Here is a 12457-nt window from a genome sequence, read left to right on the forward strand (position 1 = left end):
GACAGTGATAAATACAAATATTACAATATCATTAATCATACATTGGTAAAATATGGGTTCAGCAACGATGATAACTGTTGTTATAATTAGGATGCTTCAGGATGCTCAAAACACACATCAGCTTCCACATTTCAACTAATTAATTATAAATGAATATTTCATAAACAGAAGACATAGAAGATGAAATACACACACTGAACCCTCATCTCATTAATCAAAACAATCTGCATGCTGCACCTGATCACAGTGATTTTAATTGGCTGAAATGAGAATAACCTTTACTCTAATTGGCTGAGGGAAATGTGGCAAAATCTGGGTGTGCGTTAATGTAGGTGATGTGTTTTAATGTGAGAATGAAATGTAGGGGCATCCATCTTTACGCATGCTTATATACATATGTGAATACATGTCTTCTGGTATGGTGACAGTTCAAGGTGAGGCCATTCATAGTGTGGGTCTATGTGTGCATATGTGTGTGTGTCTTTGCTTGGGTGTGTGTCATGTGTGTATTGGAGACCATGGACATTACTGTCTACAGGGAGAGCCCTCTGTGAGACAGTGACATTTAGTTTCCAGGTCACAATAGCAGTCCTGAGGCTCTGAGGAGTAAAGTGCAACCGCCACACTGCCATGGCGATGCAGCTTCAGGAGAGAGGGGACACAGAGCTAGAGGGGACGCCGCGTAGAGCAGCAGCTTCTCTGTAGTTTATAATTCCCAGAGTCAGAAGAAAGTTTACTATATTCTTATATGTTCTTACAAAACCTCCAACACCAACAATTCCTATTTAACTACCGGACACTATCGCTGTTTCTATGAAAAGTAAAGCTGATACCAAACTTATGTGCTCCATGTGACTTAAACACACATGAAAGGAAGCCAGTGGTGAAAATCATAAGTGAAGGCAGCAAGTCCAAAAGCCGAGTAAAAATACATATGCACTGTATATGAGACTTGTTAATGTTTAAAAAGGTTCATTTTTGTCAATTACAGACAGATTGACCTTAAACAGAAAGTAACCTTTCCTATTATACTTGTAATAAACTATTTTTTTTACCAGCTATTAACTTTTTTTTTATTCATCAGCCTTTTGTCAATAATTGTAATATTTTTTTTGTTTTGTTATGTTGACAGTTCACTGCATTTTTTTTTCTCCTTGCAGTTTGGTTTTGATTTCTGTTGACTGTAAAGCACTTTGTAACATTCTCTGACATCAGGTAGATAAATAGACTATTACTGCAACTATTTAGTAGCAGTAGTAGAAGTATTACTACTACTATTATTTTTATTATTAAAAGATGAAGGTTTTGCGAAATACGATTATTTGCTTTCTTGCCAAGAGCGACATGAGAAGATTGATACCACCCTTGTGTCCATCTGTTAAGTAGCTATTAGCTTAGCATAGCATAAAGACTGAAAACAAGGAAGAAACATCTAGCCAGGCTTTGTCCAAAAATAAAAAAATCAATCCACCAGCCAAATTATCCCAAAATGTTATTGAACTATTCCTTTAAAAATGTGGAGAGAAGGCTCATTTGAATTGTACATCAAATGTTTTGAAAGATCAAAAGTTTAACAACAAGCCATAATTAAAACATCTAAAAATTACACGTATGATGAAAGATGGATCAACTTTTAAGAAGCAAAAATGTGTTTTGGACAACACAGATAACAGCAGCAGAATGAACTGGCTGAAATAGTCCAAGGTTGTTTTTTCTGGAGTTTTTCAACCCAAAAATGTGAACAGCTACAGCCTAAAATGATATTTTAAATTCAGGCTGATGGTAACACCAACACAACAGAGATTGTTACTTTTCTTAATGTGCCAATTCAGTTGTGGCTGAAAAGTAAGCTCAAGGGAAAGTGAAGCTTTTTTTTGTAGCGAATTGATGGTAAAGGACTAGAAGCTGTTTAATGCACCCAGACTGTGTGTGTATGCCCACCTTGCCAATAACAGGGATGTCCACAGATCCCCAGGTATCCGCCCCCCAATGTACCATTCCCGATGCAAAGTCTGCTGTCACTATTCCTAGGACTGGCACACAAACACAGAGAGAGACAGAGGAGAAAAGGAATAACATATGTTGTCATTAGATGTTTAAGCAAACATCAAAATACAATATTATAAACATGTTACAAAAACCTCATGTGGACTATAAAAATTATGCAGGACTACACTGGCTTATTTGTAAAAAAAAAAAAAAAATGTATGTAACTCCAGAGAGTCAGAAGCTTTATCTTAGCTGGGTAATTTCTGTCCCATCTCAATCGTTTCTGACAGCCAACTCACCAATGCCAAGGATGATCTTGTATATGTGAACGGTGTAGAAGTGCAGGAGGAGGAAGGAGAAGTTGATGATGAAAAGGAAGAGGCACAGAATCACGCACACCCACTCCTGGAGCCGTTTACCTGAGGAAGACACAAACAACAATACAAAGCACATTTTACTCATGTGAAGTAAGTAGAGTAGAGTAGAGTAGAGTAGAGTAGAGGAGAGGAGAGGAGAGGAGAGGAGAGGGGAGGAGAGGGGAGGAGAGGAGAGGAGAGGAGGGGAGAGGGTGTATTAATGAACTGGGTGAGGTCCCTGCAACCACTGAGAGAATAAGTCACGGGTCAAAGAACCATTCAACCACAATGACTGTGTGTGTGTGTGTGTGTCCATGGTGTTAATATGTAATCAGTTAGATGAAGACAAGTGTACTCCAGGCTGCGGGGTCACGACCTCTCACATGTGAAATGCTGACGCAGCACCAAGCCCACACGGACACACACACACACACACACACACACACACACACACACACACACACACACACACACAGGGTGTTTCAGGTGGGAAGTATGCCTCTACAGGGACAAGGCCAAACTCATAGGTCAGCAGTATTAACTTATGGCCAGAGGGAGAGGGACTGACTAAAACTACTCGTACTCTAAACTCGCACATCAGCAATATTATGAGAAAGATGGGAGGGTCAAAACCCTTCAGCCACACAGCCCTGAAGATTAGAGATACTGAATTATTGAAAACACACACACATCCCTGATCTATAGCTAATCTAATATGGCCGAGCCGTATATCTTCCTGCAGGGTTTTACATCACAGTGGAAACTGCTTATAGTGATCATGGTTACAGTGATCAACTGCTTCTATGGATCAAAAAGCTCAGGACAGAATCATTCCTATACAAATGCTGTTTAAATAATTTGCTTATAGTAATCATGTAGTCTGCTTACAGTGTTCATTTTGGGTCTTTTCATACGTGAAAACATATGGAAAAAAAAAAACTATGGAAATTTGTTTTAACTTTACTCCCATGATACACGTATGATATGTACTTAGCAGCTGCGGCACCATTATTGCCTCGTGGTAGCCCGTCTGTTGCCAGCTGGTTACCTGAGGCTGGTGCTGCGTGCACACTGAAATCATGATGGGAAAAAGAAAGTCAAAAAGATGCAGCAGCGAAACAACTAACATTTGAAACAGCTGTACTGTATTTTGAAACAGTCTATAAAATTCAGTGAATAGCAATTAACATTACTGTAATCTGCATGAGAAATAAAGAAAAAAAAATGTGGTTATAATAATCATCCATCCGCTTATAGTAATCAATTGGACCCAGACAGACGTGATCACTATACTATATACCTTCCTGATGACTTCCATTTCTTTGAATTGTCTCTTTGTCTCCTTCTTTTCTTTGTTCTGACTCATTCAACCTGTCTGCTCAATCAGGAAATTTGATATCTCACAGCATACCTGGCCGACTTACAGAAATAAACTACAAAGTGTACAAATATAAACTATACTCTTCAGTTTTTAAGTCACTTTCTTTTGTTCTTTGTCTCTCACCCCCTCCTCTCTCCACCCTCCTTCTAATCCTTCTTTCTTTGCCAGTCTAATGTGCTTCTACAACTTTAATGTGTTCCGATCCTAAAGTATCATAGCATTAGCAGCCTATAAGATATTCATGACAGTTTTTTTAATAAAGCACACAGGTCTGTGAGTGTGCACGCCTATAGACCTGTGCGACTATGAATATGCTATCAGCCTCTCATAAGGTATGGAGTGAAGTGGTCACGGGAGATTTAAAATATGTGATTATGGATATTTTACGAATCGTCAAATGTGACCCTTCACCTTCTAAAAATAGATGGTATCAAAGTTGTAAAGAGACAGATGGCTAATTCAAGTGCAGACTGAAGTTCAGCTTCTCAATGAGTTTGACTTTGTAACTCAGAGATTTGTTTTCTCAAATCTTTCAGCTATTTTTGGTTGCACATCATGCAGAGGCAAATTATCACGTATTTTTCCAAATATTAAGTTTAAAGGAATACTCAGACAATTTGGGGAATAGGCTTATTCATTTTTTTGTCAAGAGTGAGATGACATGGTCGACACCACTCTTATGTCTGTACTGTAAATATGGAGCTACAGCCAGAAGACGGTTAGCTTAGCTTAGCATAAAGACTCTACACAGGGGGAACAGCTAGCCTGGCTCTGTTCAAACATAACAAAATCCATCCAAAGTACCTCTAAAGCTCACTAATTAATAAATTATATCTCATTTATTATCTGTACAAAAACTGAAGTGGAAAAGTTAAAATTTGTGGTGTTACAGGGGGTTATGCACGCGGGCGCTTAAATCCCCCTCCCCCGATAAATTGGGAGGGATTTCAGTGCCGGATCATTTTTACATGTGATTTAATGAGCTTTAGAGGTACTTTGGATGGATTCTGTTACCTTTGGACAGAGCCAGGCTAGTGGTTTCCCCCTGCATCCACTTCTGGGCACACCATCAACAGTGTTGGTCAGAATTTCTGGACTCTCCTTGTTAGGTCCTTTGGCCTTCTACTTGGGGAATGTGGACCCTTCTCACAGGACCACATTAAGTCCAGGTCTGAACTCTATAATCAGTGAGTTCTACATCATTTTAGGGCCAGAGAGCCAGTGTGCACCAGTATGAAGCCTGACTGATGCTTCCGAAGGCAATTACAGGTTTGCAGCATTGAAAGGAAGCTGATGTTGTTTTTAAAAATGAATGATTTTTCCTCGGTGGCACACTGATGTAGCTGGCTGCTGAATACAACGCCAACAGGAACATTTGTGGGCTGCATTCCTGGAAAAATGACCCGCTCACCCTCAGCTGAACTCAGCTGAGTTCATTTCCACAGAAACCTGGTCTTAAACAGGTTAGACAATGGCTGCTAGTTTAAGCCCTCATTCATCCTGAGAAATATAAGCTGCGCTGAAGACGTGAATAACGTGACAAGAGGAGGGTAGAGGCAGAGAGAAGTCGTGACTGACCATAATGAAAACGTAGAAAGAATAGAGACAGTTTTCCTAGATTCCTGCCTTACTTATTTTCTGCCCTTTGTGGTTTGACAGGTGATCTATGGTGTGTCTCCTCAAATGCTATTTCCTACTTTTTAACCTCACCTTGTGCGTCTAAGAGCTCCTCAACCCTCCCGTGACATTCTGAGTTGCATTCTTTGACTGAAACATGAGTTGAGTTTAAACATGAGTTTAAAAGTTCTCCTAAGTGAAACGCCTCATTGTATCATCTATGCGCCTGAGGGAAGATGTGAAAAGTGAAATCTTTTTCCTGCTGCATTCAGCTCAGTCATGTTGAATTGTGATTACTGCAAAGAGTGGATTAAAAATACTGTGTTCTTTACATGTAAGCCATACTTAGTGCAATAATTTCACCTGTTTCCATCATATCGCCCAGGTCATATGTTTTCAGTACACACAGCCTCAGTCCACACTGAGGTTAAGTAGAGCGCAGTTAGTTCTATTGTCTCCAAGCTTCATGTGACACCATTTTCTCCACTCTGCCCAAAGGTACACACACACACACACACACACCTCAAGGGACGAGTACACCAAAATTCACTCTCTCTATGCATCTGTACCCACACACACACACAAACACACATGTCAAACATGTACTGTGAGCACTCACACACAATGATGCTCCAACTGATGGATTTCCTAACACATTCTAACATCTCTCTTGCGCACACACACACATCTTCTGACACATACACAAATTCAGACACTCCATCTCCGTCACGTACACACACACACACACACACACACACACAGACAGTGCAGGGCCATGGAGCAGTGGGGCGGCTGTCAGGTGATGTGCGTCAGTCCTTGGATCCTCCGGCTCCCTGGTGAGGGGAAGGAAACTAGGACAGGCCTCCGCAGAGTGCGCACACACACACACACACACACACATACACACACACACACATAAGCCCTTGTCCCTCAGGCCATGGCATTGCTGGATATCACACACAGCTACAGACAGACACACAAAAACAGGCTTTACAAGCATGTATGCACATATGCTAGCGTGTTCGGACACACACACACACACACACACACTCTCCAAACACAAACCTCTCAATCTACATCACACACACACCCCAAATCTGCCTACACTTGGCATACAAACACCAAAATTAAAGACGTACACTTAGATACACGTAAACACACACACTGGCGCACACATCTACACACACACACACACTTAGGGCCAAAGCAGCGCACTCATTAATATCGTTTTGACAACAACTGGCTCCCTGGCAACCTCTCTGCCATCGCTCACCCAGCAGCACCCCCCGCCTGCGAGCGTGCACGCGAGTGTGCACGGGGATTTAACCTGGGCGGAGCCGGGGGAGGGGAACGAGGGGTGCTAATAGGCTGAAATTAATCAACGCCGGCTGATTCGCTGTCTGGGGAATGAGTGGCGGGCAGCAGGCAGGCAGGCAACACATCCTGAATACTAATGGACTAATGGAGAGGGGAGACAGAAAGTAGACCTCTTTACCTCTCTCTGCTGTGTGTCAGGTAACAAGGAAATAGGGCAACAGACTTAAACATGCTAAAATAAAATAACCAACAAGAAAATAAAAAGGGGAAAGGGGAAAAAAAGCAAACAAATACACGAAAATGAACAAAACGACATGGGCATTTATCATGTCAGTCCTGAGAAATTCAAAGCAACATTATTTCTTACGACACAAAAATCTACCTCAACCTCTGAGATGATGACAGATACATCTCTCTCTCTGCAAACGCCACTTATAAAGAGATTTGGCTGCATTCTAGCTAAATCTGTTAAGGAAAAAGCTTTCAACTGGTCACACAGCACAGAGAACCAGGCTCCTGTCTGTCCAGCTCCGGCTACTCTGGCCAGGACCTTCTATATTAACATTACTCATCATCAAACCGTAACATAACAAGTTGTAACATTCAGTGAGAGAGAGAGCTGCATTTTACCTGACTGCGTCCCTGCGTCAGGATGGAACGCATCACATGTGGAGAAGGTATGTAGAGCAGCACTAGTCATCTGAGATTCTCTGCCTTTTAAAAATGCATTTAACTGTTAACACCCAGCAAATAATACTTACTACAAAGTTCTTGCACTCCAGGAATCGATCGATCAATTTCCTCAAAATAAATGAATGAATCTAAGAGACACTGAGCTGCATATATAGTGATTTCCAGTCAACTGTCTTAAACTTTGAACAAGCTACTTCTGTTTGCAGTTTAAACTGTTTTTGATTGATGTTACTTCTTATGAGTCCAACAAAGCTGCGATATACAGACCACTATTCAGAGAATAAAATCCAAGGCCATCATGGTGTAATTTAACTATATTTTAGCACTAGCAGTAGGATTTGTTGCTTCTTTTCCGTTTTGGCTGTCCAGCCTAAACCATCAGGTGAGGGATGAGGAGAGAGGAGAGATTTACTGTTCTGGCATTTCAATGTGGATGGAGAAGTTTTTCTGATCATGCAATGAAAACACTAGTGTGGGTGAGAGTCTGGAGAGACCGAGGGGGAGGTCAATGCAGATAACTGTGGAAACTGTGGAAAAGTCATTTAAATTAGTATTACTGCCAATTTTCCCTGTTTACAGTAAATCTTTAACTTACAACATGAAGTACATGTGTGTAAAGGAGGGGAAACTCTCTTCTGCAAATAGATAGATTGGTGAACTGACTTGAGGTGGATTTGTTCTCTACTACTGTAGGTCTACGGCTGCAGTTACTGCCCTTCTTGTATTTTTAATAAACTGTCTTTCTTTAACTTTTGTGTGACATTTAAAAAAAGAAAAAACATGTGAAAATGATCCTAACTATGAGGCTGCAGCCATGAGTCCAACTTGTTTAGCTTCATTTGACTTACAGTTCATCTAAAATCCCTTATGTTGACTGAAATACTGTGCAGATACTAAACAAACGGAAGTGAACTGCAGACTGACTCATGTACACAGAGCGTCACTAAAGAGGAAGTGTCAGGCAGAAGACACTGTGTGTCGGTCTGGCAGATTGATTGTAACACTGCTTAAGCCTCAAGTGAAGCTAATTCTGAAAACTAGCCTGACCTGCACCAGGCTAGTGTAGAAGGATAGGTTTCCATGGTAACTTAAGTCAGGCTCATTTAAACCTACTTTATGAACCAATTTTTTTGTTGTGAATAAGCCTGATTTACTGAAGTGTAACTGTATACAACTATAAACTGTTAATAAGAGGACATAGTCCCATGTTAAAGTGGGAGAAGAAAACTCTTTTTTGTTTCTGTTATGACCAATCAAGTGAACACACACACACACAAACAACGAGGGATGAAACCAAAAGGCGAGAACACAAAATCTACATACAGAAAAACACCTACAGAGCCTCTGACAAAAAGAAACTCAAACACTCTGAGCAGCAGCCTGACAGCCGCTCAAAGACCCCAGTCAGAGCTGCCAGCACAGCACGACCACGCCTTTTCTTGCTTTTTCTCTCTAGTTTTTCCCCATCACCTACCTTACACTCCGTCTCTAAGATAAACTCCATTTACACTTATTCAGACTGATGTATAGAGAGCTAAAACATTCTGCACTAAATCGCAGAGGGCAATACTAAATGTGGGAGCAGAATACAGACGGCTCTGCTACTGTTTTTACTCTCCGTCTCTCTTTCTGTGTCCCCGTGGTTTGCTCTCAGTAGACTGTCTTCAGATGGGACTTGGGGGGGAGAGAGAGAGAGAGAGAGAGAGAGAGGGAGAGAGAAAGAGAGAGTGATGTGGGTGGTAAAAGTGGGTCACATGCTCAGAGAGAATGAGAATGAAAGAGAGATGAGGGAGAGAGACAGTGAGAGAGAATGACAGTAACGGGGAAGGATGGGGTGAGAGAGGGAGAGGTAGAGACACAAAGAGAGAGAGAGAGAGAGAGAGAGAGAGAGAGAGGGGAAAGAGGGGAGGTCGAATTCCCTTGTTCAGAAGGAGTGGATCAGTCACAGGCCTCTTTCCTTTCATCTGATCTCAGTGGACTACAGAACCTGGGACACACACACACACACACACACACACACACACACACACACACACACACACACATACAACACAGGGATGCAAGCAAACACACACACACACACACACTCTTATTGGCGCACACATAAACACAAAACCAACAACAACGCAAATTACACATACCACAGATGAAGAAGAAACAAAACACACACACACACACACACACACACACAAGCACAAACACAATATGTATATCTTTATGTGACATACACACACACACACACACACACACAAACACACAATTCTGCCAGACAAACTTAATAAATCCATTACCCTGTAGATTCAACAGCAACAAAGAGAGGAATGTGGCAAATGAGATTCAATAACGGCATACCGACACAATGGCACGCACACGCACACACACACACACACACACACACACACACACACATATGCATGCAGACAAACAGATGCATATATCCAGGCACACACACACACACTTTTTAACCCACATGAGAGCCAGTGTAAGTAGGCCCTGCTCCAGCCTCCCTCCCCTGTGGAGACACACAAAAAAAGGATGGACAGATCCCATCATGTGTGTGTTCCTTTGTGTGTGAGGGTGTGTGTGTGTGTGTGCTGTACACCATCCCCTCATCTCTTGGGCTTTCCGCTACCGCCATATTCATCTGTGGCCCTCATAAGGATAATTACAAACACACACACACATACACACACACACACACACACACACACACACACACACACACACACACAAACACACTCAAAAAAAAAAAAACACACACACACACACAGCTCATCTCTGAAAATATGCAGCATTCCTAGCTCCTCTCTTGCATTGGTCAAGGTCAATAGTAAAATCCTGCCTAGAAGGCTCGCCTAAAGCCACAGATGCACAGTGTGTGTGTGTGTACAGTGTGTGTTCAGCATGTATGTGCCTGTGTATAAAATTGCGAGCACATGATTTATATGTATGTGTACTGTGCGTTATCTTTGTTTGTGTGTTTGTGGACACTATCCTGCAGGTCCAACATATATTGACAGATTCTTAAAAGCAACTTGACCCTCCCAACTTGTTCCAACCGAATGTTCCTACCGAGTTGTTAAACCAAACTAGCTTGCAAAATAAATACAGTGTTGGCAAGTCCTCTCCACTTACTATTTGTGGAAGTTGATTTCTCATTATTTGCAGTGGAAAAGTGCATTCAAAGTAATAATCTGCAACAATTTCATTTCAATAAATGTTTGATTAGCAGCTCCTTATCAGGAACTTGAAAAATAAAAGTGACTCACTTTAAGGGCCTGGTGATAGTGATGTTTATAACAGGGCTACGGAGAATTTTCGATTCTGACTGGCTGAAAGGTGTGGATTTACTTTCAGTAATCAGACACCTGTGCTGTTATTAAATTCTAGGTAAAGACGGCTACAATACAAGACTAATGGACTCATTCAATTTAAAATGCCTTGAATATTTTGGTGAATTGGCAAATCAACTTCAATTAAGAGGAGCTGTAAGCGAAAGAAGACAGAAGATGTGACCAAAACTGCACAGAAAATGAGGAGGTGGTGTGTGTGTGTGTGTGTGTGTGTGTGTGACAGACTGCAGCAGCCTGTGTGTGAGAGTGCTAAGTAGTGTTCTCTACTATATTATCAGATTAATCTCTATTTTTATGGGTTGAGTATGTTCAAAATTTGGTAGGAATCTGGAAAATTTCTTTCTCTCCCAGTTTTTAAACTACATATTGTCTTGCAACACAAAGGACAGGCATTCTGAGACCAGGAAACTATATTTTATGATTTAAAACAGGCAAGGAAGATTGAAATTAGTTGTATAATACATATGGCATTTTGTTGGCAAGTGGCCATCCTATAATCAGAAAAATATCCTCCAATACTCATGTATGAATATATGAGTGTGTCATATATTTTGTGTCTGTGTCTGCAGATGGTTGAATGAGGATTTTGAAAGGTTTTGGAAGATATGTTCACCTTCTTTACTTTCTTTCTTGGACAGTGGAGAAAACTGATGAAATCAATTTGCACACTGTAGTGATGGAAAGTGACTAAGTGCATTTACTCTACTTGAGTATTTCAATTTTATGCTACTTTATACTTCTTTAGGTAAATATTGCACTATTTACTCCACTACATGTATTTGACAGCTGTGGTTACAAGTTATTTAGATTAAGATTTCATGTATTTATAAAGCTACAGCAGAAAAAGAAAAAGTAGATTATCTGTCATTCTTGTCACTGTAGTCGTCAATAATAATAAAAAAATTAATACCTTTTGTACCACACTTTTCATTCATAGTGAAACTCAAAGTGATACAGTATTAATAACTAAAATACACTTATGCATGGTATACAGTAAGTCAATGGAGCAGTTAAATCTACTGGTTCTGCTGACTCTACTATAATACTCCTCTGGCCCACACTGGCCGTAGGCACACTGAGGTCACAAAAACACACACAGAGGTCAAAGCCATGTTCAGCTCATGTGACTCTCAGGGCCCAACACACATGCTCACATGGTTTCTAACCCCTGACCTTCATGACCCTGGGGTCAGCAGTTCAGGGAGTCTATGTGTGTGTGTGTGTGTGTGTGTGCACGTGTGTAAATGTGTCAACTGTCACATATGAGAGGTGAGTGTTATTGCAGTTGCACATCTACAACAGACAAATTCAGGCCAGTCAAATATCAGGGTTGAGAACTGTCACACTACTCTGGAGCTTCACTTCACTGTGAAGGAAAAAAATCCATCTCTGCAAATCTAATCTGCTCTTTATTTCTTCACTACTGGAGAGACAAGAGTGCACGATTCCTGGGGCACAACATTTGCATTGCAGGGGTATTTCTACACGCACACTTTCCCATGAGCATGTGTGCATAGATATTTCTTGATTAAGAGCTAAATGTCAGCTAAATGTTTTGTTTTTTAGATGATTCAATTTGTGCTTTCATCCTTCAGTTGCTGGACTCTAGGAAAGAGTGTCAAGTAGTAAATCTTGGTGGAAATGAAGCTATTTTTAAGATTATCCACCAAACAAAGTCATACATCATGATAAACGTTCTGTAAAGTACAATTTAGTAAACTCAGTACTGCCATGAACTATGTCAGTATCTG

At 40.9% G+C, this 12457-nt stretch overlaps 1 protein-coding gene across 1 annotated transcript in view; it reads right to left on the reverse strand.

Annotated features, from left to right (window-relative positions):
* si:ch211-212o1.2 (uncharacterized protein LOC492735 homolog) overlaps positions 1–12457 on the reverse strand; it is a 42997-nt gene that overhangs the window by 15668 nt on the left and 14872 nt on the right. The window contains exons 2-3 of the mRNA XM_044357336.1: positions 2289–2408; positions 1942–2033 (exon numbers count right to left, since the gene is read on the reverse strand). Of these exons, the coding sequence (XP_044213271.1) occupies positions 1942–2033; positions 2289–2408 (212 nt within the window). The remainder of the gene's footprint in view (positions 1–1941; positions 2034–2288; positions 2409–12457) is intronic.

The sequence above is a fragment of the Thunnus albacares genome, chromosome 7 (assembly GCF_914725855.1).
Source record: "Thunnus albacares chromosome 7, fThuAlb1.1, whole genome shotgun sequence".
Classification (NCBI taxonomy): domain Eukaryota; kingdom Metazoa; phylum Chordata; class Actinopteri; order Scombriformes; family Scombridae; genus Thunnus; species Thunnus albacares.